General features: G+C 42.0%; 5 protein-coding genes across 5 annotated transcripts; 3 read left to right on the top strand and 2 right to left on the bottom strand.

The window, feature by feature from the left end:
• The first annotated feature begins 1,688 nt into the window (after positions 1 to 1,688).
• On the top strand, positions 1,689 to 4,091 carry LOC133886455 (pentatricopeptide repeat-containing protein At2g33760-like). Its single transcript, XM_062326157.1, has one exon. The coding sequence runs from the start codon at positions 1,689 to 1,691 to the stop codon at positions 2,385 to 2,387; it is 699 nt and encodes a 232-aa protein (XP_062182141.1). The 3' UTR covers positions 2,388 to 4,091.
• Positions 2,706 to 4,091, top strand: LOC133886098 (putative pentatricopeptide repeat-containing protein At1g68930). The gene has a single exon (XM_062325827.1). It carries the CDS (start codon positions 2,706 to 2,708, stop codon positions 3,705 to 3,707), a length of 1,002 nt encoding a protein of 333 aa, XP_062181811.1. The 3' UTR covers positions 3,708 to 4,091.
• A 1,221-nt stretch (positions 4,092 to 5,312) lies between these two features.
• On the bottom strand, positions 5,313 to 11,494 carry LOC133886218 (beta-carotene isomerase D27, chloroplastic-like). Its single transcript, XM_062325944.1, has 7 exons — positions 10,991 to 11,494; positions 8,878 to 9,017; positions 8,487 to 8,579; positions 8,086 to 8,147; positions 7,308 to 7,414; positions 5,699 to 5,788; positions 5,313 to 5,614 (listed from the first exon to the last, which is right to left on the bottom strand). The coding sequence occupies exons 1-7, from the start codon at positions 11,289 to 11,291 to the stop codon at positions 5,574 to 5,576; spliced, it is 834 nt and encodes a 277-aa protein (XP_062181928.1). The 5' UTR covers positions 11,292 to 11,494; the 3' UTR covers positions 5,313 to 5,573.
• Positions 11,495 to 13,244: 1,750 nt separating this feature from the next.
• LOC133887307 (uncharacterized) lies at positions 13,245 to 16,063 on the bottom strand. Its single transcript, XM_062327241.1, has 2 exons — positions 15,652 to 16,063; positions 13,245 to 13,774 (listed from the first exon to the last, which is right to left on the bottom strand). Exons 1-2 carry the CDS (start codon positions 15,841 to 15,843, stop codon positions 13,412 to 13,414), a joined length of 555 nt encoding a protein of 184 aa, XP_062183225.1. The 5' UTR covers positions 15,844 to 16,063; the 3' UTR covers positions 13,245 to 13,411.
• Positions 16,064 to 18,765: 2,702 nt separating this feature from the next.
• On the top strand, positions 18,766 to 23,346 carry LOC133886974 (protein LIKE EARLY STARVATION, chloroplastic-like). Its single transcript, XM_062326887.1, has 4 exons — positions 18,766 to 19,428; positions 20,936 to 21,585; positions 21,829 to 22,025; positions 22,757 to 23,346. The coding sequence occupies exons 1-4, from the start codon at positions 18,846 to 18,848 to the stop codon at positions 23,154 to 23,156; spliced, it is 1,830 nt and encodes a 609-aa protein (XP_062182871.1). The 5' UTR covers positions 18,766 to 18,845; the 3' UTR covers positions 23,157 to 23,346.
• The last annotated feature ends 456 nt before the right edge of the window (positions 23,347 to 23,802 follow it).

Below are 23,802 nucleotides of genomic sequence, written 5' to 3'. Positions count from 1 at the left end.
GTCTAATCAACAAATAATTTCTTTAGCTCTAACGTTTAGCTTTTTTGCCCTGCACATAAGCTTGCAACTTCTTCAACTTGCAGTGTTGACACTATAATTCAACTTTCTTAATTGTTATTTTGAAAGCATTTTTTAACCGGGTCAAACTCTTAAATGGTGGATAGGTCATTAAGCACAATTAGACACATCTTCTCATTCACATATCAACATGTGCGGATTAGGGGGCGTGCAGACCATTGAGCCCCACGATGTTTTAAAATGTTGACTGCATGCATTCGAAACAAGACAAATGAAAAAAAAAACAGATCATTAGTATTAGTTATTATGTTTCTAATGACATGACAACTCCAATCCACACTTTAACTAGCATACATAATTGAATTAGAAGGATATAAAGAGGTATAATACTAATGAGACTATTTCTGAACAGAGACTATTACCTTGTCGTAGAATGCATAAAAGGCATGATCAACAGATAATTGCTTTAGCTCTAACACTTGGCTTTCTTGCCCTGCATATAAATTTGCAACTTCAACTTGCAATGTTGACAATACATGAACTTCCTTTCTTGTTGTTTTGGAAGCATTTTTAATCTGGTCCCACTCTTCAATGGTGGATGGGTCATTAAGCACAATAAAACACACATATCTATATGGACAGATTCAAGGGGCCCACCTCTCCCATCCCTCATTATTTGGGGCCACAAATGAAGGAGAGGAAGAAAAGGGGGAGGGAGAAGAAAAGGAAGAGGAGGGAGAGGAAGAACATGGAGAAAGATGTGGAGGAGCCACTACTCGACTCCCCTGTGTCCGCCACTAGTTACCACGTATTTTGAAGGTCATATGAGTTCTAATTCGAGCTTTAACTAATAGCATGGACATAGACTTCTTTCTTCAACATTAACTTGCAACGCTTAACTATCCTATGACTAGGTTTTAAAATGAGTGCTCCTTAATGGTCTCTTTTCAAATTCTTCAGCACCAATAAGATTAATATACTCGCAAATTGCAGACAATTAATGAACTTTTGCAGCCAAATTTCATTTTACTATACTCACAAAAAATAGTGAATTGTAGTTTACCCCATATAAAGGTGTCATGTCTAAAAAAACCCATATAAAGCGTATGGTGCCACTTAAGTAAAGCATGTTGCATGCCAAGTTGTTTCACTTTACCCCAACCCTAGCTCTAATACCCATGTAATGCTTGTTGTACATAATCATGACATCATTAATATTCTTTTGCACTTAGAGGACAGTGGCCTAATCAATTATAGAGAGAGAAAGAAATATTCTATTACTAACTAAGTACTCGTGCGTTGCAACAAAAATATATACATTGGACGTGGAAACAAATATCAATCATAAACTCAAAGTACGGAGATATAAATATGTCGTGGGAGTTCCACCGAATAAATATGTAATAAGCAATATCATAGTTTGATTTCAGATATAATAAAAAAAAGAGTAGATTATCTGCTAATTTTTCTCTAAATTTATTTATTTATTTTAATTAGTAAAACATATCTTAAAATTGAAGAACGAGAGTGAATAAAAAAATTATTCGAAATTTAAGAGTTTTTATTAGGCACAAAAACGGACTCTCTGTTTTATATATCAGAGACTTACCTGGGCCACCTCGCGCCTAAATTCAAACACGGATCGTGGTTAAAAAAAAAACCAGAACTAAATGCCCGTCGTGACCTACTGGTACCAGGCCCTCAAGGAAGCCCTCGCCGCCGCCGGCGCAGGCGACCCCCGCCGTCCGCACGCGCTCGCCGTAGTCTCTGGCCTCGCTGCCAACGGCTACCTCGCGTCCCTCCTCGTCTCCCGCTACTCCCGCCTTGGCGACCCCGATGCCGCGCGCGGGGTGTTCGACGCCGCCTCCGCGTCCTCCTCCGCGCCCCTCTGGCCGCCCAAGCCGCTCCTTTACAACGCGATGCTCCGTGGATACCTCGCCCTGAGCCTCCCGCGCGAGGCCGCCGTGGTCTTCCGCGACATACCGCCCCACTGCGCGCCCGACCGCCACACGTACCACCTCGCCGCCACGGCGTGCGCGCGCGCCTCTCCAGAGGATGTAAACCTTGGACGCCGCGTCGGGCGCGACGCCGAGGCAAGAGGGTTATCGTCCGACCTCCTGGTCGCGACGGCGCTGATTGGGATGCACGCCGAGGCCGGGGACATGGGTGCCGCGCGCAGGGTGTTCGACGGAATGCTGAGGCGGGATGCCGTGGCGTGGAACGCGGTGATCGGTGGGTACACCTGCGCGCACTGGCGGAGCTTGGCCCAAAACTCAGCAGGGGCCAAAATCAGCATGGGCCGAAGATTGGGCCGTCAGCAGGGGCCACCAGCAGGGCCAAATTCTGGGTTGCATCCATTTCAATGGTGAATTGAGGGTTTTTTATTGGACCAGGGGGGCCACGCCCGGCCTGGCCTCAATGAAGCTCCGCCCCTGCCTTCGCGGGTTGCCTGGGCGAGGCCATGGAGATGTTCAACTGGATGAGCTCTGCGGACGGGGTGCAGCCGACCGAGGCGACGATTGTGAGCTTGGTATCTGGTTATGCAGGTTTCGGTTCTTGGAAGGGCCGTGGTATGATGCATGCCATAGTGGTTAAGTGCGGTTTCCACCGCATCTAACAGCATCCTCTTCGTTTGCAATACTCTTCTGGAGCTGTATGCTGAGCTTGGCTGTTTGAGCGAGGCTGTGATGTTGTTTCATCATATGGTGGTGAAGGATTCTGTCACTTTGAGTTCGATGATCAGTGGGCTTGTTCGGAATGGGAAACCGGGTTATGCTCTTAAGCTTTTCCACCGGATGGTTTCGAATTCGTCAGTGCTTGTCACTAGGTCTATCTTGCTTAATGTGATTATGGCCTGCGCTGAGTTGGGGGACTGGAGACAAGGAAAATGGGTTGAAAAAAACCATGTGCTGCGCAATGGCAGTGAATTCAAAAGAGATCCCTCTGTAGTAACCGTGCTGATATATATGTACGTGAAGTGTGGAAAGTTAACGTCAGTGAATCTTCTACATGGAGTTGCAGAGGTTAGAGGTGATGTAGTTGCATGGAATGCTATGATCAAAGGCTGTGGAGAGCTGGGACAAGTGGAAAAAGCAATTGGATTTGCAGTAGAAATGCAGAGGGTAGGCATTGATCCGGATGCGGTTACATTCTTGGAGCTCCTACCCATGATCTCATTGATTCCATCACTGAAAAAGGGGATGGAAGCATATGCTCAGATTGTCAAAAGAGGTTTCCAGAATAATCAGACAATTGCTAATTCGCTTATTTGTATGTATGGTCGATGCGGGAGTCTTGGTCTTTCAGTTGATGTATTTAGTGGGATTATAGACAAGGATGCAATCTCTTGGACTTCTATGATGCAGGTATATGCATGGAATGGGCTTGCTGCTGAAGTTGTTAAGCTTTTTGAGCTGATGAAGAAAACAGCAGTACAACCAAACCAATATACTTTCATTGCTGTGTTGTCGGCTTGTAAAAACACGGGTCTTGTTGAGGATGGAATGAGCTTGCTCAAGTGCATGAAAGAGCAGTATGGTCTGGAGCCAGATATTGAGCATATTTCATGTGTTGTTGATATGCTCTGTCGTACTGGACGCTTGACTGATGCATATCACCTGATACAGAATTCTCACTCTGAACACGCAAAAAATCCTGTATTGTGGGGGACATTGCTAAGTGGTTCCTGATCATGGGAGGACTTAGTGATTGGAGAAGCAGCAGCTAGCCATCTCTTGTCCTTGGATCCGGAAAATAGAGCTAACTACAAGATGCTTGCTGATATTTAAGTTTCGCTTGGGAGAAGAGACGATGCCAATGTTATCCGAAGACTGTTGATGTCAAAAGGACTGGACATGAGACCGGGCTGCAGCTGGGCTGAAGGTGGCTAAAGCTTGCAGTACATGCTAGAAGATATGATTTAAGTATGATATAACCGTGACTAACATTTGATGTTCTGTTGCAATTGCTTGTATTGCATAAATATGTTAATACTAAAGTAGCTTAAAGCATTGAATACAGATAGACATGTGTTGGGTGTCAATATCAAAATGAATTGTGAGGAAAAGAAGGTATGATGATCGTTACGCTAGATCAATAATGACATTTGAAGCCACTTTTTTCTCCTTTTCAATCGAGGAATAGAGTGTGGGATGGAGCATATTAATGAAGCAACTAGATTATCACTCTGAACAGGGACACCGGTCTGAGTGCTGCAAAATTCAGTATTCAGTGTTTGCAAGTAATGAGTCAGTTAGAACTTTTATGCTTTCTGAATAAATGGAATATTAAAACCTGCAAAATTTTCTTAAAGGTTTCCATCATGGGTTCCTGGTTCCGTCATTACATTTTTTTAGAACAAAAACTACAGAATTTGTATTATGAGCATGAAAGATAATTAGTGTTGTTACTCTATTTGACAGTCACTTAGTGCTGGTCGCCATCTCAACGGAACACGTTACACAGCTACACCAACAACTTAAATTCATGCCACAAAGTATAATCTTTATTTGCTTAGGTTGTCATTTATTTATTCCATCTAGCTAGCTTTTCATATCTAGGTTAGGCCGAGTAAACATGTAATCGTTCAATGGTATATTTTAAACTTCTTAGATGTAGTTCAAATATAAAATCAAGAGGGTCGAAAATTTAGAATCGAATGTGGGTCCTTACGCCCAATTGTTCATTTTTATAGGATCGTTGATGGAATTATTTCCCCATGGGGTAGTACATAATAGATATATTATAGTCTGTGTCCATTCATGTTCCATTTGAATATAGATAAATCTGAGAAATTGAGCTAAATGCCAGTATGCCACCAAAAGAGCTTCTACCAAGAGCCCCCTCGTCTTTGTGTCCCTCTTGCTGCTGCAACCAATCTAACCTTTTTCTTCATTCTTTACACCAGCTACCTTCTTCCTAAAGCCAATCCATAACATCAGTGAACATATCTGCATGGATCTGGAATTGACTTTGAAGAATGATCTTTATCACCTTGTTAAAAATTAAATAACCATATTTGTAGGGAGGTGTTATCTTTGTTAGCTATAAGCTTTAGTTGATTTCTCCACAGGATTCATTGCAGGTTTCGATTGAATTTTCTCAGTAATTCGTTAAAAGAAAGGCTGTTGTTGTCTTAAAAAGCAATAGGCGCTTGGGGGGCAGCAGGATGGCGCCTAGCACCAAATCGCCGATTAAGTGGGCTGGGCGGTAGTGGCATCAGGTGCCTAGACTCAGCCTCGGCAGGCTAAGCTGCTGACTTTTGAAACAATAGTTTTGTTTTCTTGTCCAACACTAATCTTGCCTCAGTTCTTGTTTTAACTTACAAAGAACATGCAGATAAAATGCTTTGTATTATCCACACGCCTAGCATGTCCTTATTGATTTTTATGGTCAACAACCAGTTACCTAACAATTTGGCATAAGAGTTGAAATACTAGAAGTGCCTTTTGATATTATCTTCAGAAAAAAACAATCTACTGCTTCCCAAGGGAATAACATGAAGGCTTTGGGCCTTTTACTGATATTTAGTCTGACCGTTAACACTTCCTCTCAAATCAAATAGAGCAATTTACATGACGATTCTGCTTTGCAATACCTGCATAGACACATAAAATAGAGAGTATAAGAGCTTAAGACGAAATTTGATTTTATCAGTTCAGATATTTCAGCGCAGACTTACATTTTGTCGCGAAGCAGGGCTGCTTCAGTGCTGGATCATCTTCAGGAGGTTGCTGTCCAAAGATCATCTCACAACTCATGTCTTCAAAATCTGAACAGTGATGATATAGTTGGCATAAGTACATACTATTCCATTGCTCCTGACGTAGGCCTTGTTTGAATAGAACATAACATAGTATTCTTTTTTATCGGTTAAGTAGAAAAATAAATGCTTAAACATAGGAGTCAGATATGGAGATATTTTGTCAGGTTTGGAAACAATCCTTTGCAATATATAGGAGTGGAGAAAGTGGTGAAGATAAGCCCACAGACCATTAGCGGTGCCATTAAGCTAACATCATTCGCTACTCCCAGAGGTAACCACTTGACAGGACAAAATGAGTGCCTAGCAAATTCCAAACACAGAAACTACACAACACTCTTACTCTAATCTCTCTTGGCCTATTTTCTAGCTTGGAAGTACGTACCATAAGAACCTGTCCGGAAAATTCTCCCCTCCGGATGATCTCTGACTTTGTGGGCTGATGTCATTAAATATCAACATCTTTTGACCTAGAAACTATGATTGGTGTGGTTGAAATATTCATCAAGAAAAGCTCAACATTCACAACAAGTGCTTCTCATAAACGATATTTAATCATATTGCTCTGATCGTTGAAACATGCTGGCTTTGCACTGTTATGTAAAGGTGTTTGTACTGTATTTGCTAAGCACTAAATTGTGGAATGGTTGGAGCAGACACTACTAGTTCACAACTTGTTTCTATTATTTGCAATTTCCCACTAAGAATAACAAGTTGAAGGTAGCCCATTTTCTCTGTGCAACTTGATTGCAATTGCTCTATAACCTGCAAACATGTTGGTCCCACTTCAATCTTTTCTGCCCCCCCCCCCCCCCGCCCAAATGGCAGCCTGTGGTTCCCATGCCCAAAATAGGCATAGTGCCTCAATTCAGTAGGTGTACGTGGCAAGATCTTGAAATTTAACATATCAAATTAACTTGGGTATTTTTCATGTGAGAATCTTGATGTGTTGCTTTCAGAGTTAAGATTCCATTTCAGAGCTAATCGAAAATGTCCATATTACAGTAACTTCACTCAGTGGCAGACGCAGACGCCAATCGTAGGGGTGCTCACTCCCTTCTTCCTCCTCCATATCCTCTCCCTCTTTTTCTTTTTCCTATTTCTTCTGCTCTTTCACCTCTTCAATCTAATGGAGAGCAGCAGCCAGTAGGGGGGCTTGAGCCCACCTGCACCGCCCCTCCCCCTGCGTTGGATCCGCCGCTGACTTCACTAGCACTACTTCAAGTGGGAAGGTCACATTCCAAGTTCACTTGTGTTTGGCGGCAGTCAGCATAATCTTGAGCTATAGTCTAATTAGGCAAGTGAACAATGAAGTTAGAGATATACCGTTCAGGTTTCGACACATTTTCTAACTTTGCGGTGATGTTGGCTTGACAATCCACTAATTTCGTCCTGAATTTATTATGCGGACTGGAGTTTTGTTATATGGCATGGATTCTAACAAAATAAATATTTAATCTGCATTTACTTATTGGTATATCTATTATTTCAGGCTATGCTGTCATGGATGAGGGCAACTGGAACTTACTAGGAGACATGTAGAAAGGCATGCCAAATGAATCTTGGATGAACTTCTGGCAAGGGATCTTGCAAAGATTCGTGCACATCCCAACACAGTTTGTGCTTTCCAGAAATCTGTCAGAGTAAGATAGGAAAGAAAAGGTCAGCAACACCAGTATCATTATCCTGCTCTTCAGCATTTGTTGGTACGCCTGTACCAATATTTTTTCCCAAGAAATATTTGAGGATAGTTGTGGTATATTGCATTGTCCTGTACTTTTTATCCTTTTTTTTTTCAAAACGTACTTCTTTTCTGTCTCTGTAGCTATTTTGTGGAGTATGAGTAGGATTGCATGTTGCCACAATTACGGCATGGACAATATATGTTGCATGTCAGCCTTAGTTCTTCCACACCTTTTTCAAGTGGTTTTACTTGAGTAAAGATTGACACATTGCAAAAAAAAATTATTCAGAACTAATTTATGGTCCAGATTCATAACCTGTCAATCGCAAAACAGGTTCATCATTTTTACACGCTAAGAATAGTCTAGCTGCACTAAAGAAAAAACTTAGGGATTGTTTGGTTGAACACCCCAACAAGCCTGACCAAAGTTACGGCCAAGGTCGGAAAAATACCAAAATCAAGTTGACCAATATGTTATGTGAGCACCCGACAATTGATTTTTTTTTTCCTTGGTTATACTCATACTTGTTAAAGTTATGCATTATGCAGGAAATTTAACCTGCATTTAGATTCTTTAACATCTGTTGCGCAGTCAAGATTTTGTGGATGATGAATGAATTACCTGCATTTGGGGATGTACACCACATTTTTCTCTTTCCTTCCATCAACTTCAGATTCCTTGACCTTGTCCGATGACATAATGGTTACTCATACAACTTTATCATTACCGGGGACGCATATGGGAAAGAAATGCAAAACCATTTTTACAAAGCCATGTCGGAGTATATTCCATACATGACCACATTTTAATTAATTAATTAATATATGCGCTAGATGCACTACATTTTGTGCAGGGCCGCCTTCACCATAAGCATTAACATGAAGTAGTTCTTGTGAAAATACCCTTGTTTCAGGCTACTCCTTTCTGAACTGGGGAGGAGGATAGATGAACATTGTTTTTTGAAGGAGGACGAACATTTTAGCAGGAAGAGAAAAGCTGTGTGTGTGTGTGTGTGTGTATACCTCACACGGCCCAACGAGCCAAGGGAAGAAGATGGTGGTGAAGGCAGCGAAGTACTCCCGGGAGAATCTCGAAGGCGGCATCATCACCTTTATCTGCCCAACAAGATGCTGTCAACCAAGCTGAGGTACAAATAACAAATTATATATAAAAAAAGAAAACTTCTGCTGTAAATAATTTTCTAGAAAACAAATTATATACTTTCAAATATACACATTCTACCTTCCGTCCCTTTTAAAGAATTGAACTTTCTGTACTCTCATACATATATTTTTTAGCTGTGTGTATCTGAGCTATGTAAAATTAGAAGTGTATTCTTATTTATTCGTATCATTCTTGACGTAACGATAAAAGTTAATAAAATTTATTTTATCAAAAAATGTATGTACTTGCCATTGCGAGTATGTAGCTCGGAAACGCCCGTTGGAGGGCATTGGCCACAATCTCCCACTGCTTGTCGACTCTGAAGATTCCCGAGATGGTGAGGGCAGCATCTATCAGGCTCTCGTAGCCGTCCTTTTCGTTCCTCATCCCTGCAAACATTGCATGCATGCATTTTGGTAGCAATCACCAAACTGTAGAGAATTGATTTACAACTTTCCTATGCTTTTCATGCTTTTCCTCTGTCAAGGCCCGGCCACTAGGGAGAACAAAACAGATGGGGTAGTATATGGGTTTGGCGAGCACAGTGATGAGCAGTAGAAGACACACTGTCTGTTACTGTTAGTTCTGTAGCGGTTGGTCCAGGCCGGCCATTTCGTTCAAATCTGACCGCTGAGATTCGAGATAAGGCACAGAGCCACGTTATTCTCTGCCTTTACTTCTCTACCCTAGAGAATCCACTTACTTCCCACACTTCTCAAAGAAGATAATTTGCTTCTAGTTGTAGTTTTGTTTGACACTTTTGCTCTAGCTTCTCCACATAAAAAGCAGAAGTGCCAAATGGCAATATTCCATTGACTTCTTCAATAAGTTGGATTCTACATAAATGTATAGCTCTAAATAGGTATGTATGGGTTGTAAGTATAATCGTGGTTCACTTATCTATAGTTTAGATGAGCATCCGATAATTTATAGACAACCAAACACATCTAATAGAAACTCACACTTCCGTAGCTATATAACACACCCATATTCTCAAACTCAACAGGTTAGTTTCAACCCTTTTATAATTAGATGATAAGTGGTTGAATGTGTGCATGATATTTTGACCTTTCCCTTTGGGTGTCGTAGTGCAAAGAAAAGTTGGAGGAGAAACCCAAAATGATAGATTCAACCACTACAAGATTCCTAGAATGTGCACCTCACATTTGTGTGAATCACAACTTTACGACCTTTCTTAGTTGACGATATGCTGATGCACGTCTATTTGTTACAATATGTACCTTACCGAACTCCTGATCAAAAAGTTTTTGGTGTCTTTCTCATTGCTGTTATACTCCCTCTAGTCCAAAAGTAAATATTATTTTAGGTTATGTGCAGTCAACTGTTTCAAATTTTAACTAATTTTTTTTATATAGTAAATTTGGATACTTAAAAATGATATGACTAGATTTATCTTGAAAAATATTTTCATAATAATATATTTTTGCTATGTTTTATCAATATATTAAAATAAAAAGTAGTAGTCAAAATTGTATTTTGAGAACCGTGTCGATGTCTAAAATGATATTTATTTCGGATTGGAGGAAGTACTAATCATCATGGTGAATTTGTAGCTAATTAAGGAGTCCTTCTGGATTATCTATTAGGTCCTAGCCAAATCCCTCTCGTCCAAATAGACTCTTAAACATGTGTAAACATAAGAGTAAATGACAAATATCAAGTTTTCTTTGAAAGAAATACATGTGTAAATATATGCATGATATGAGCATATATAAGTTATTCATGAACGCCTATTGTTTCTTATAAAACTGGTCAAATTAATAAGGGGAAAATTTACTCGGTAACACTGCAAACATGTATAAATCGGACAAAAAAATCATTACTTATAGGGAAATAAAATTGGCTCGGCTATTCATGCGTGTGTTTGTAGTGCTAGGAACAATATGCGCCAATATTAATCATATGGTTTGCCATGCATATATCAAAATTACTCCCTAGAAGCAAAAGAGGATATCTATGCTTGCAACAAAAACTTGACGTCACATCATGCTGTCGCTTACATGATGAACATCAATCATTTGTATATTACTTCCATACTAAAAATAAAATAACGGCATAGTAGAATCCGGTATATATACGCGAGCAAGAAAAATACTAACACATCAAAAGGAGCATATATATATATATATATATATATATATATATAAAGCCAACTAAAGAACAATGACCATTTAACAATAAAAAATGTCTCTATTGTTGGGGCAAAATGGGTACAAAATACGAAAAAACTTTGTCGGCTTGGTTCATGCAAATTAAATCACAGTCACGGGAATTTCATGGCGGCTAGAGACAAAGACGGCCGATCATTCCAAAGGTGGCGAGAATGTGTAGGCGCAAGTACCAGAAGCTTCTTGAAGGTTCCTGGACAGGTACCCGATGGCCAGCTTGTCGAACCAGTTGTCGCGGTACACCGTCGTCGTCGTCGTTGTCCTCGCCGCTGCCGTCGTCTCTCTCGCCGGCGGCGGTGGCGGTGCCGCCACCTCCTGCGGCCTCGCCATGACCGCTCGCACCGTGGAGCGACGCTTCCTCCTGGTGTCAGCAGGCTTCAAGTAGCCTTGTTTCATCGCAGTACAGGGTGTTGATGCTCTAAGGCTTCCATGACCATGACCATGAGAAAGGAGCACAGAAGTGGTGACCACCATGTCTTTTTTCTGCGAGTGGAGAGAGAGAGAGAGAGGATCCAGGTGTTTTGGTTTGACTTATATAAAGAGAGAGGTGCAATTTGCGAAGAGGAAGTGACCAAATGGCAGGGCGGGGGCATCTTTGCTGTGGTGGGCTCGGAATCATGGATGTACCGTACCTTTGTTTTTCCCTCGTAGGTACACGCATACGCACCTGACCATGACCACAATGTATATATGTACTACACGTGTCAGTCTTGGACGATAGATGTATTTCTTTACAAACATTCGTACAACTTGTAGACGCACGCACATACACACTATCACATATGAACTCACATAACGTCGTCTACAGAGGTCATCGTATGCATCTTGTTGTTGCGCCTACTACTAAGAAAAAATTCACATTAGTGAAATAAAAGAGCATACTTGGTTGATGTATTGTTTGATTGGTTGTATCCAGACATGATCCATGCTATTAACGTGTTGTCATGTTGCTTGTTTTGTCCAACTATGTTCTAGTAGCGATTAGTTCAGCTTATTAAGCGTTAATCCGTTCTTTAACTGAACTCGTCTCTATTTCCTATGGGTTTTGCCTACCAACCAATCTTTCATTCTTTAATTGGACCTCCGGCAGATAGGTTGAGACTTGAGACACACGACGAATATCATCTTTTTGCTGGCGGAATATTTCGCGACAGCTGCCTGCCATAGGTTTGGGATAACACTAGTTATCATAGGAGCTACCAATCACTGTAATCCAAATAATAAGACACGACTGGTTCTTACAAAACCCGGTGATATATGTCAGGCATTTTAGCGAAATAGTGTTGGAGCAACCGTTTTATTAGATAAAAGAATTAAGAAAAAGAGTGCGAAAAAGGGCATTATATTTGGCAAAAAAAAATGGTGACATCATTGGTTAAACACTTAGGGCCAGTTTGGCAGAGCTCCCAGAGCAGCTTCCCAGCTGGAATTAGGGGGAGCTATGCTAAAGAGCAGTTTTTAGCTTTTAGCTCCCTGAGTAGAATCTGTGGGAGTGATTCTCTGAAATGAACTAAAAGTTGAGGAGCTGAAAAAAGCAATTTCCCCTGATTCACTTCCCGCAGAGAATCATTTCCTCCATATATTTTATTTTAGATAATCACTTTCAGCAACAGAATCACTTTCTCCAGAGAATCACTCCCCGTAGAGAATTTGAATCAAGGAAAACTTTACCAAACGAGCCCTTAACAATTTTGACTAAACACACATACTTGGACAATCATTGGTTAAATAAAACTTGATCAAATACCTCTTAATAATATCTAACACGCGTGTAACAAGATAACAAGGTGGATAACATGGTAGGAGTATTTTAGAAAAGTATAAGAAAATATGTATTAGAAAGCATGAATTATCAGATATTTCTAAATAAAATTTTAGTTAAAAGTATCACTTATTCAAAAACGGAGGGAGTACCAGAATCGATCACTGTCGATGCAGGTGCATTATACACGTGCTATTTGTAAGGCTCTTTTCTCCTTCGCCCGTACGCTGATGCGACCTTCGTACAGTTTGGCCTCACAGTGACGCAGAAACCTCCGACGCCTGCACTGTAACATCACTGCATCGTACGCTCCCAGCAGCCAGGCTAAATCAGCGGCTCCTGCTCTGCTTTCTACCCAGCATCGGCAGCCACTTTCGACGCGACCTGTTGCGCACTAGATGAAACTGACGAGGTGCAGAGTTGACATTTGACAACCAGTCTCCAGGTGCTGATTGACTGCACTACGTATCAGGTTGAAGTAAGATTTTACGTATCTCTTTTTCGCTAATACTTGTTAGCGTTGACTTGAGTCTATCTATGTCGCTAACAGTTATCACCTTTGAAAATCCCGACTAAAAGTAGGCTCTCACCTTTGACGCTCCCTTCGGTGCTGCTACCACTAAATAGAGAGATGCAGAACAGTAAGAGTTAAGCAACATCTCATGTTTGATGGCGTGCAAATTTGCTTCTTTATATTCAGATTGGTGGGAACAGACACACAGTTTTCAGGCAGTGTGCAACACAAATAAACACTGAGGATGGTGGTGGCAGGAAGAACAAACCCATCCTGCCACCTTCAACAAATCCATGGAAACAACACAGTCGATTCGCGTCAGCTTGCTGTGGCCTTGCCGGCGACTTTCTGGGCTATCCACCCAAGGCCATCGTAGAGGCCATCGCCGGTGACGGCGCACGAGGCCTGTATGTGCCAGTCATGGTTCTTTATGCTGTGGAGGGAGAGGGCGTCGGTGATCTCGGCTGGGGACATGGCGTCCTTGAGATCCTGCTTGTTCGCGAACACGAGGACGACCGTGTTCTCGAGGTCCCCATGCTGGAGCAACCGGAAGAGCTCGTCCTTGATGATGTTGATCCGAGCACGGTCGGTGCTGTCAATTACTACGATGACAGCGTGAGTTCCTCTGTAGTATGTCGCCCATGAAGTGCGCAGACTTTCTTGTCCTCCTAGATCCCAAACCTGGTGCATTCGAGCATAATGTTAGTACAAACAACATATTGGTATTGCAATACAACAAAGAATTCAGTCATCTTCTTCAGCCCAAAATGCAGTCATTTGGACACAATCCGAACACGAAAGTTGAACTCTTATAATAGCTTGATTCTGGGAAATGAGCTCATGTTGGGCCAAAATAATAACGAATAAAAAGGAGCTTCTTGTTGAATGGGCTGCTAGCAGATTTATTACATAATATTAGTACAAGCAACACATTGGTGTTGCTAAACAACAACAACGAAAGTTTCGATTGATCCTACGCCAAGAAAGAACCAATAACTTTGATTGTACAGAAGTAATATGGTAAACATAATCACAAGTTCAGGCAAATTGCAGCAAAATAAATCTTTCCATGAGACAGTGTGTGTTGCACACAAGTCCTGTCCCAAGCATTTTAAAATTCCAGGACTCTTGGCATTTTTTATTATGCAAGTTCTTGAACCAAATGCTTTTGTTTCCTTCAAGCATGAAGTAAACAATGTCGTGTTCTAAATTGCAAATCCTATACCACAAAGTGGTATTCTGAAAGTACAAGTTGTACAAGCATAAATACGTTTTATTTTATTTTTTGCATTTAAGTTGTCACAAGAATAGGTTCTCCAAGCAAAAGTATGACTGCAGACATCATAACATTCTTCGCAAAAAGCAAGGATCACCAAAGAGCTGTATTATGCTTTTTGATCAACAGAAACTATGCATATGGAGATAGCAAGCTGAAACATTATGGGACCTTAGTACTATAAAAGCAAGCATGGGATAAAATGTTTTTCAAGAACACAAGCACAGGGTAAGATTATATTTTTCCCTTAAGTTAATTCCTTGATACAGTTCAATAGATTACTATAACACGCTACTATATGAGCAAGATCAATTCAATACATTGAAACAAACAACTATTTTTGCCCCAAGGTGTATCTTTAACATATTATTATATTACAGTTCCATGGAACTAGCAAAAGAATTGAAAGCCTATAAAAGCTTAAAGCAAATGATAAAGTATAGACCTCAACGATGGAGGCTGAAGGAATACACAACAACAAAGATCAAATCCACTAGTTAAGAACTGGAGGTTGGATTCAATATACTATTGTTACCCATCTAAATATGCAAGATGATATTGATTTCTTTCTGGTCTTAAATTGAGGTAACATTCTGCTAAGTGGAACCGAGTAACGTGCTAGTTTTTTCTCCTGATGAACACACATCACAGCTAGATCCAAAGGTTGAGGAGAACGATTTTCAGCAGACAATTAAAATAATAATCACTCATACTTGACTGTGTACTAGCTTCCAACAAGTAAAACAAACTAACAAGCACCAAAAAGAGGACTTGTACAGCAAGTCTAGGCGAAGTCATGTGGTATTTACCACCGGTAACATACCGTCATGCAAGCTAAACAGATATCAGGCACTGCATTCATCTTACAACATGGAATTCTCATCTACTCCTCACCATAATCTCACTTGCCCACAATTGCTTGCACACAACTGCTATGAGTAAATGAACGATGAACTGAAACTGTATCCGTATCAACAGCTTCACCGTCCGCCGCCGCTCAACACTTCTCTGATCCCTCTACAAAGCACTACATCTAGAAAAGAAAAGAAAAACAAAATTTCTCATTTCCCCTCTACCTCTAGAACCTAGATCGTAAGCCTCACGGAGAAACTACCGCCGCGGCTGCGCCTGGCCGTCCTCCCGGGGCGCTCGATCCAACGGCAACCGCTGTAGCGCAAGCAGCGGCGCGACCTAACGGTGAAGTACAGCGAATCCAGACTAAAAACTCGCGCTTTGGGGACCAGGCGGGTGGGGGGAGGAAGAAGAGAGGGCGCTGACCAACCTCAAAGCGTAGGTTCTTGAATACGACCTCCTCGACGTTGCTGCCGATGGTGGGCGCGGCGGTGACGGCCTCGCCCAGGTGGAGCTTGTAGAGCGTGGTGGTCTTGCCGGCGTTGTCGAGCCCCACGACGACGAGCTTGTACTCCCGCGCCGGGAACATCAGGAACCACACCCGCGACATCCACGCCCCCATCCTTCTTCCCTTCGCCGGAGCAAATCTGAATCTTGCGCGCGCCGGGGATTGGTGGGTGGGTGGATTGGGGTCGGATCGATCGATCGATCGGTGATGGATCGGAGGAGGAGACCGGACACCGGAGTCGCCAGGGTAAGGGAGAAGGAAGAAATCGATTGATGCGTCGTCGCTTGCCTGCCGCGCGGTTGGATGGATATTCGTGTTCGGTTCTTGCAGAGAAGTTTCGTCCGTGCGGAGAGGGAAGAAATAGTGGGCCGGGCCGGGCCGGGCCGGGGATGGGCTTAGTGGTCTACGACTACGAGCCGGATTTTCATGGTTATCTTCAACTAATCCCAAAAAAAAAAAAGGACCTTGCAAATGGAACTCAACTGCTGAGAGTTTCTAGAAATGTAAAGAAATTACTTCACCTCTCGGTATTATCTGATATTCATGCAAATAAAAAACATCCCCTGGTAAGCTTCGTGGTCGGGTGGTTTTCTTAATAGAAGGGACATTTGGTGATAAGTTTGTGTCTGTTAGAGATCATCATAAATTATTAAAGTATGCAGTTTGATATTCGATTAAACATAAATGTGGTAATTATGTATCCGATTGGCAGACGGTTATAAATATAAATATATTCGAATTCGTTCCCCAGATATAAATATAGATATATTCGAATCCGTTTTTCCAAAAATGAATATGGATATGGATAATACTAATATCCAAATATATAGAAATACTTCTATAGAATGTAAATATAGATAACATAAAGTTCTATTCTTTTATCTAGTTCTCTTACTTAATTATTTCCATCATACCTATTATTTTATTGTTTGATACTGTACAGTGTATACTGTAGCGATAAATCTTCCCTTTCATCTCTCATCTAATGGCCCAAAATAATTTGAAGTTACGGTATTATATTAAAAGTAGATCTTTACATTAAGGTAAATGATCAATCCACTAAAAATCAAGTGCCTTATGTTGAATTGCCATTATGTTCGTGTCAAATAAATGTATTATTTCATAATTTGACGTTAAATCTATAGAACATTTACATACAACTGAATCTAGTATGTACTCGAATGTAGATTCATATTCAAATAATTTGATTCGTATTCATATTTGTGATATTCATATTCGTATTAAAATATAGATAACAATGCGAAAATAGACTATTTGATTCGTTTCCACCCCATCACCAGTCATAAATACTTATATCCGAATCCGTTTTTCCTAAAAATAAATAAATAAATATATATATATATGGGTAATATTAGTATTCAAATATGTAGAAATACTTCTATAGAATATAAATATAAGTAACATACAAGTCCATTCTTTTATCTTGTTCTTTTATTTAATTATTTTGATCATACCTACTATTTTATTATTTGATATTGTACAACATATACTGTGGTGATAATTATGTCCTTTCATCTCTCATCGAATGGCCCAAAATCATTTAAAGTTATAATATTATATTAAAAATAGCTCTTTACCTTAAGTTAAATGATCAATATACTAAAAATAAAGATCCTTATGTTGAATTGTCATCATGTTTATGTCAAATAAATTTGTTATTTCAGACGTTGTCGTTAAATCTATAGCATATTCACATACACTGAATCTAGTATGTATTCGAATGCGGATTCATATTTGAATAATCCGATTCGTATTCGTATTAAAATATAGATAGCAATACGAAAAATAGACTATTCAATCAGTTTCCACCTCTACTCTCTAGTCATAAATACTTACATTTTGGATAATACACGGTTTCCAAAGTTAAACTTTGATCACTATTTTCATTAGAATACATATATAAATCCAAAATATTTATTTTCAAGATTAATTTACACATATGATTTTTATGTTTCCATAAATAAACAATTTAAAAGCTATTATTGATAGTCAAAGTTTCACTGAATCTTGTGCAAAACATAAGGTATTTATAACTTAAAGAAATAGTTGTGTTGATGACATGATGTTCAAGGTGCGATAGCAGATCAGAGGGTGGCGGTGCAACCATAGTTTGCAGAGCGGCACAAATGAGACGGTGCAACCATAGCTTACAGCACCGAGACGATGAGATGGTGCAACGGGGGAGAAGGGGGAACATGGTGCCGCTCTTCTCTAGCTATATCCGTATGTCGAAATGAGGATATCGTTGTGTTTGATATCATACTGCGTACTTAGGTAGAGAGATCTAGGAGGAAGAAAAATAAGGCCCAGTGACATGATAAAAGGCTCTTCAATAATAACTGTTATTTTTACAAGTTTTGAATGGCATCAATTAGTAAGAAGCATCCATTTAGTCCAAGAAGCTTATTGAAAAGACGATGTTGCAGCCTCAAACTAAGCATGAGGATAACATTTTAAAAGGTACACATCCAATTGGTGACTTGGTTGATAATAGCGTAAGGGTGGCAAATATGCGACTATTTCATTCTTTTAAGGGTTTATTTGTTTTTTATTATGAATTCTACAGACAAACGGTTAGATTATGAAAGTAGAATTCTTACTATCTATGTTAAAATTATAACACAATACATAATCCACATTAAAGAAACTTATATAATATACGATCCAGATTCTCATAATTCAAAAGAAAAACAAACAGATCATAAGATATAATCCGTGAGAGTTTATGCAAGATCACGACCGTCAAGACTAAGCGTGAGCAAGGGTACAATATCCGTTTAAAAAAAAAATCTGCGGACAGCATAACACTTCATGCGACGATCCCATTCCCGCATAAATCCGGGCCCAAACAGAGCCTTTCTGGGTTAGGTCTCAGCCCAGCCCAGCCCGGCCCATTTGTCGGCAGTGGTCCAGAGCTCCTTCACCTTGATGACACGTGGGACGCCTGGAGTGCACACCACACAAGCTTCCTCCACTGGCACGGTTCCACGTCAGCACTGACCCGGGCCCACTCCTTCCCCTCCACACTCTTCGTAGTTCGTCCTCGTCCTCCTCCCCCGCACACTCCTCGTGACTCCCACTCGAAGCCCGAGGAAATGGCGTCTTCCAATGCTGCCTCCGTCTACACCACCACCACCGCCCCCCACCTCCTCCTCCTCCGCCGCCGCCTCGTCGGTGGCTCGCAGCACCGCAATGCCCGCGTCCGCGTGGCCGCCGCCGCCGCCTCAGGTGGTGCCGGAGGCGGGAGCGGCGGGGGGTCGTACCTGGACATGTGGAGGAAGGCGGTGGAGCGGGAGCGGCGGTCGGCGGAGCTCGCGTACCGGCTCCAGGCGCCCCCCGCGGAGGCGGACGCGCCCGCGCGGCCGCCATCGGGCGAGGACGTGGAGAGGCGGACGGCGCGGTTCGAGGAGATGCTGCGGGTGCCGCGGGAGGAGCGCGACCGCGTGCAGCGCCGCCAGGTCATCGACCGCGCCGCTGCGGCGCTCGCAGCCGCGCGCGCCGTTCTCAAGGAGCCGCCTGCCTCGTCCGCGTCCCCGTCGCCGTCCCCGCCCCCGACGCCGCTGCAGAGGGCGGAGACAACCACGGGCGAGGCAGGATCGGGCGAGGGCGGGGCTCCGAAGGGATCGGATTGGGCCTCCCGGCCGGCGGCGCCTGCGCCGGCGTCACAGTCGCCGGAAGGTATGGGCTTTCCTCTGGGTGCACGTGAGCTTGCATAAAGATCACTAGTTCTTGCACTTGTGAACGCAGCGTTACCTTCGTGATCCTTTTTATCTTTTCACCATGATGACTTGCATGAGAATCACCGTAAAAGATGCTTCCTTTTTAGTCTCAGAGAGAGCTGGAATGGACAAAGAAACCGTGCCTTGATAAGGGAGTTCAAGAGTTTGATAAACAAAGAATCCAGTCATCAATCCTTCGAAGATAATTTGGAGCTGCTGTAGACAAAACGAGTTATCTCTCTGTCAAATAGGTGAATGGGATGGACCTTACGGCCGAGTGAAATTTAGGATATGTTTCTCTTCGATGAAATGGAAGGACCTTAAGACTAGGGTCGGTGACAACACAACTTGTTGGTATGGGTGTGAATGAATAGAACTTTTTTTGGAGCTGGAGGATCTTGATGGATTATTGGTATGCGTATAAATTAATAGAACCTTTTTTGGTCATTGATTGGTACATGGACGTAGCATACTAGTTGGAACCTATGAGGCTTGTCTATTAGTGATCGTTGTGAAATGTGTTTTTTTAGGAACATTGTGAAATGTTTATGGAAGTCTTCCTCATAACATTGTCATTTTGCTCTCTAGAAATAGCAATTGTGGTTCTGCAATAGCACACAGGTAGCTGTGGGTCTTGTTGTTTTGATTAGTACACTAGTTTGGGACATATAACTGTCAAAGCATGATTTATCCCATTTCCCTATAATCTCTTTGCTGTATTGGATGCAAACAGCCAAACACTACATGATTGTCTACATCACTATTATATGAATTGTAAAGAACTTTTTTTTATGTATTATGACTTATTTGACAGATTCCCAAATCCTAATGATAATTGTCAGAGTCATGTATATTTCTCAATCATAAAGCAACTGCAGTAATGCACCTATTCTTGGTTCCATTGTCTCTGAGTGAAGCAATTTAATTATCGAGTATGAATATCCTTGTTGATTTGATTATCTCTGCAAGACAATTTTGATGTCAAATTTGAAAGTTTCTTGTTCATAGCACCCAGTGCAATGCTGCATTGCATTTTGTCTCAAATCATTTGTGGTCCGCTGTAGCAAGCACATGTAGTTTGAAGTAGTGTTAACACTTAACACTCCGGAATAGTGCTTGATAGTAATTGATTATATACAAAAAATTGAGATCTTTATCTTTCCCACTAGCATCATGACTTATGAGGGATTATAGCACCTAAAAGGTGCCCATAATTTTACTAACTGCTTTTCGTTGAAGGATGATGTTGATAAACATACCGGTTAAACTAATGTTGTACCACTTTTTATAATTTCCGATCATAGGAGTTGTAGATATAGTTACTTGCAAGCTGCATCAGTACTCTTCTGTTTGTTGTACATGAAGGATATCAGTATGTCTACCCAGAACATTTTATCTTCCACAACAGTGTCCTGCTCATTGTAAAATTAAGCTTCCGCTCTGACATAAGTAATATGTTCATTCAGTGCCAGACTCTGGGGATTCATCTACTTACAAGCAGGAAAGTTCGAAACTTGGTACTCCAGGTCCTGATTTCTGGTCGTGGTTACCACCAATGCAAAATAGCAGTAAACCAATGGAAAGCAGTACTGGTTTAAAACCATCCAAGAAAGTGGATCCGTTTTCCCTTCAACCTGATCTGTTGATGGAAAAGGAACAATCAGCGGACATTTTATCACTTCCATTGGAGACCTCTTTCTTTGAGAAAAAGGAAGACAGATCTCTTCCTCCCTTCCAGTCATTTGCCGAGCCTGAAAATGTGGATTCCAAGGCTAACCAGGCTGTTGACGCAAAGAAGACATTTGAAGAACAGTTTCCAAAAAATGCAGCTGAGGTGGCTAGAGCTCTTAGTGAAAGTGATGAGAAATCATCCCACGGAATATACCCGGATGGTTCAATGTGGTGGAAAGAGACAGGTGTAGAACAAAGGCCTGATGGTGTAATTTGCAAGTGGACTGTAACTAGGGGAGTTAGTGCTGATGGTACTGTTGAATGGGAAGACAAGTATTGGGAGGCTTCGGACCGGTTTGATCACAAAGAATTAGGTTCTGAGAAGTCTGGACGTGATGCTGCAGGCAATGTATGGCGGGAATACTGGAAGGAGTCAATGTGGCAGGTAAATTGCTGTTGTATTTGGTAGCAGTATCTGTTCACTTTATGTAAAACTTACCATTTATTTTAAAAATTATGTACAGTAGTTCAAATATTGTCTGCTGGGATTATCTGGCTTGAGACGCGTAGATGCATATTTACACATGGGACTCTGCAACTGTGTTATATTTCATTCTGCCTCCTTTGTGGTAACATTTGCCAAGTGAATGTGTCCCTAGAATATAATTGAGTATTTCATTTGTTGCAGGATTACACCTGTGGGGTTATGCATATGGAGAAGACTGCGGACAAGTGGGGACAGAATGGTAAAGGGGAGCAGTGGCAAGAGCAATGGTTCGAGCATTATGAGTCAACCGGTCAAGCTGAAAAATGGGCCGATAAATGGTGCAGCTTGGATCCAAATACACCACTGGATGTTGGTCATGCTCATGTTTGGCATGAAAGGTAAGAGCTTCCACTATTGCCATGAGTTGTATCACTTTCAGGAATAAATATTTCATTATTGGATCATTATGCTCAACTATTGTCAAGTATTGCCACTCATGGGTTCTGGTATGTTCCCAAATCACCACCAAATGGAAATTTGATAGGCATATTAAACACATGGAAATTGGGAATACCACTTCTAGATTTGGTGCCTTTTCTATCGAACAGTAACAGTGCACTCTTTGTCCTCTCACTCCATTACTGTTGGATTTTTTAAATAAAAAATAAATACAGTCGCCGAGCAGATTCATGCATTGTTTTTTTTTCTTCATGCAATTAATGACTGTATGAGGTTTCATGGGCGTTTAATTTTACATCTTTGAGCCCCTTTCAGTACTGTTATATGTATTCGATCTTTTCCTTTCCGTACGAACTATCATGTATCTAGCCCAATTATTAGTTCTTACTACTAGCATATGCTTAATACAGGCTAATCCTCATTTTATCCACTATTAACAAATGGAAACGAAAGAACTTTAAATTGTTGTCATGGAGCAGGCTCCTTGGTACAAACATTTAAGTTACTTTGAACAGATTATCCACTGACAATTCCATCAGCATTGCCTCTTATCAGACTCCATACATGATAGTTCATTAGCAATTTAGCATTGCCTCCTTGGTTCAGACACTAATATAACATCAAACACCTATGGCTTACATGCTGAAACCTACCGAACCTTCCTCCGCAGGTGGGGCGAGAAGTACGACGGCAGCGGCGGCAGCGTGAAATACACCGACAAATGGGCGGAGCGGGCCGAGGGCGACGGGTGGTCCAAGTGGGGCGACAAATGGGACGAGCACTTCGACCCCAACGGGCACGGCGTGAAGCAGGGGGAGACCTGGTGGGAGGGAAAGCACGGCGACCGGTGGAACCGCACCTGGGGCGAGGGGCACAACGGCTCCGGGTGGGTGCACAAGTATGGCCGGAGCAGCAGCGGCGAGCACTGGGACACGCACGTCCCGCAGGAGACGTGGTACGAGCGGTTCCCGCACTTCGGGTTCCACCACTGCTTCGAGAACTCGGCGCAGCTCCGGTCGGTGCGGCGGCAGCGGCCTCCTCCTCGGAAGCGAAGTCTGAAGAAAGAGTAGTGGCAGTAGTAGACGATGGTCAGGAACGTTTCGTTTGCAGGCATGATCTGAGTAGTTGGCTACTCATCTCACCCATCTGCATCGTATTCTTGGCTGTGCTGAAGAGGAGTTTATCATGCATTCATGCTCGTACAATAACATGGATGATCTCGGCATATGTGCTGTTATGATAAAATGGAAGTTTATAGCAGTATGATGTCTGCAAAAAAAAATCCTTTTTTCCCCTTCTGTCCTAGGGAGAGTATGTTGTCAGAGTTTAATCTGGAACTGCTTCAGGAACCAGCAGTTGGCCATCCAAGTTCATAGACTGAAGATGTCACAATGATCTGAGAGCAAGTTGATACACTTAACAAGAATGTGTTCCGTTCATATCTGCAACGAGAGCTCGCCCGGCCGAGGACGCGGGTAGGGTCGCCGCGTCCTTGAAGAAGAGCAGCTCGCCGTCGTTGCAGATATGAACGGAACCATCGGGGGGATGCCGGACCGGGAACATCGGGGGAGAGAGCAAACAAGCGGAGATAATGCCGGGCGTGCACACTTGAGTTTTGAGCATGGATGAATACCTGGAGGTGGAATGCGCGGCCGGTTCAGCGGTTGCTGCGGAGTGACGAGGAGCAGAGCGGAGCCGACCGACCAGCCAGCGCGG

Source organism: Phragmites australis, chromosome 12 (assembly GCF_958298935.1).
Source record: "Phragmites australis chromosome 12, lpPhrAust1.1, whole genome shotgun sequence".
NCBI lineage: Eukaryota > Viridiplantae > Streptophyta > Magnoliopsida > Poales > Poaceae > Phragmites > Phragmites australis.
Note: the sequence above shows the minus strand (reverse complement) of the source record. Positions and strands in the feature narration are given on the sequence as shown.

Excerpts from the sequence above, each read along its gene's own strand:
- LOC133886455 (XM_062326157.1), top strand. The coding sequence starts at position 1,689 with ATGCCCGTCGTGACCTACTGGTACCAGGCCCTCAAGGAAGCCCTCGCC.
- LOC133886098 (XM_062325827.1), top strand. The coding sequence starts at position 2,706 with ATGTTGTTTCATCATATGGTGGTGAAGGATTCTGTCACTTTGAGTTCG.
- LOC133886218 (XM_062325944.1), bottom strand. The coding sequence starts at position 11,291 with ATGGTGGTCACCACTTCTGTGCTCCTTTCTCATGGTCATGGTCATGGA. Across the intron at positions 9,018-10,990 it reads GAACCTTCAAGAAGCTTCTG|GGATGAGGAACGAAAAGGAC; the intron begins GTACTTGCGCCT and ends CAATGTTTGCAG. Across the intron at positions 7,415-8,085 it reads GTGTACATCCCCAAATGCAG|ATTTCTGGAAAGCACAAACT; the intron begins GTAATTCATTCA and ends TTACTCTGACAG.
- LOC133887307 (XM_062327241.1), bottom strand. The coding sequence starts at position 15,843 with ATGGGGGCGTGGATGTCGCGGGTGTGGTTCCTGATGTTCCCGGCGCGG. Across the intron at positions 13,775-15,651 it reads TCAAGAACCTACGCTTTGAG|GTTTGGGATCTAGGAGGACA; the intron begins GTTGGTCAGCGC and ends CGAATGCACCAG.
- LOC133886974 (XM_062326887.1), top strand. The coding sequence starts at position 18,846 with ATGGCGTCTTCCAATGCTGCCTCCGTCTACACCACCACCACCGCCCCC. Across the intron at positions 19,429-20,935 it reads GGCGTCACAGTCGCCGGAAG|TGCCAGACTCTGGGGATTCA; the intron begins GTATGGGCTTTC and ends ATGTTCATTCAG. Across the intron at positions 21,586-21,828 it reads GGAAGGAGTCAATGTGGCAG|GATTACACCTGTGGGGTTAT; the intron begins GTAAATTGCTGT and ends CATTTGTTGCAG.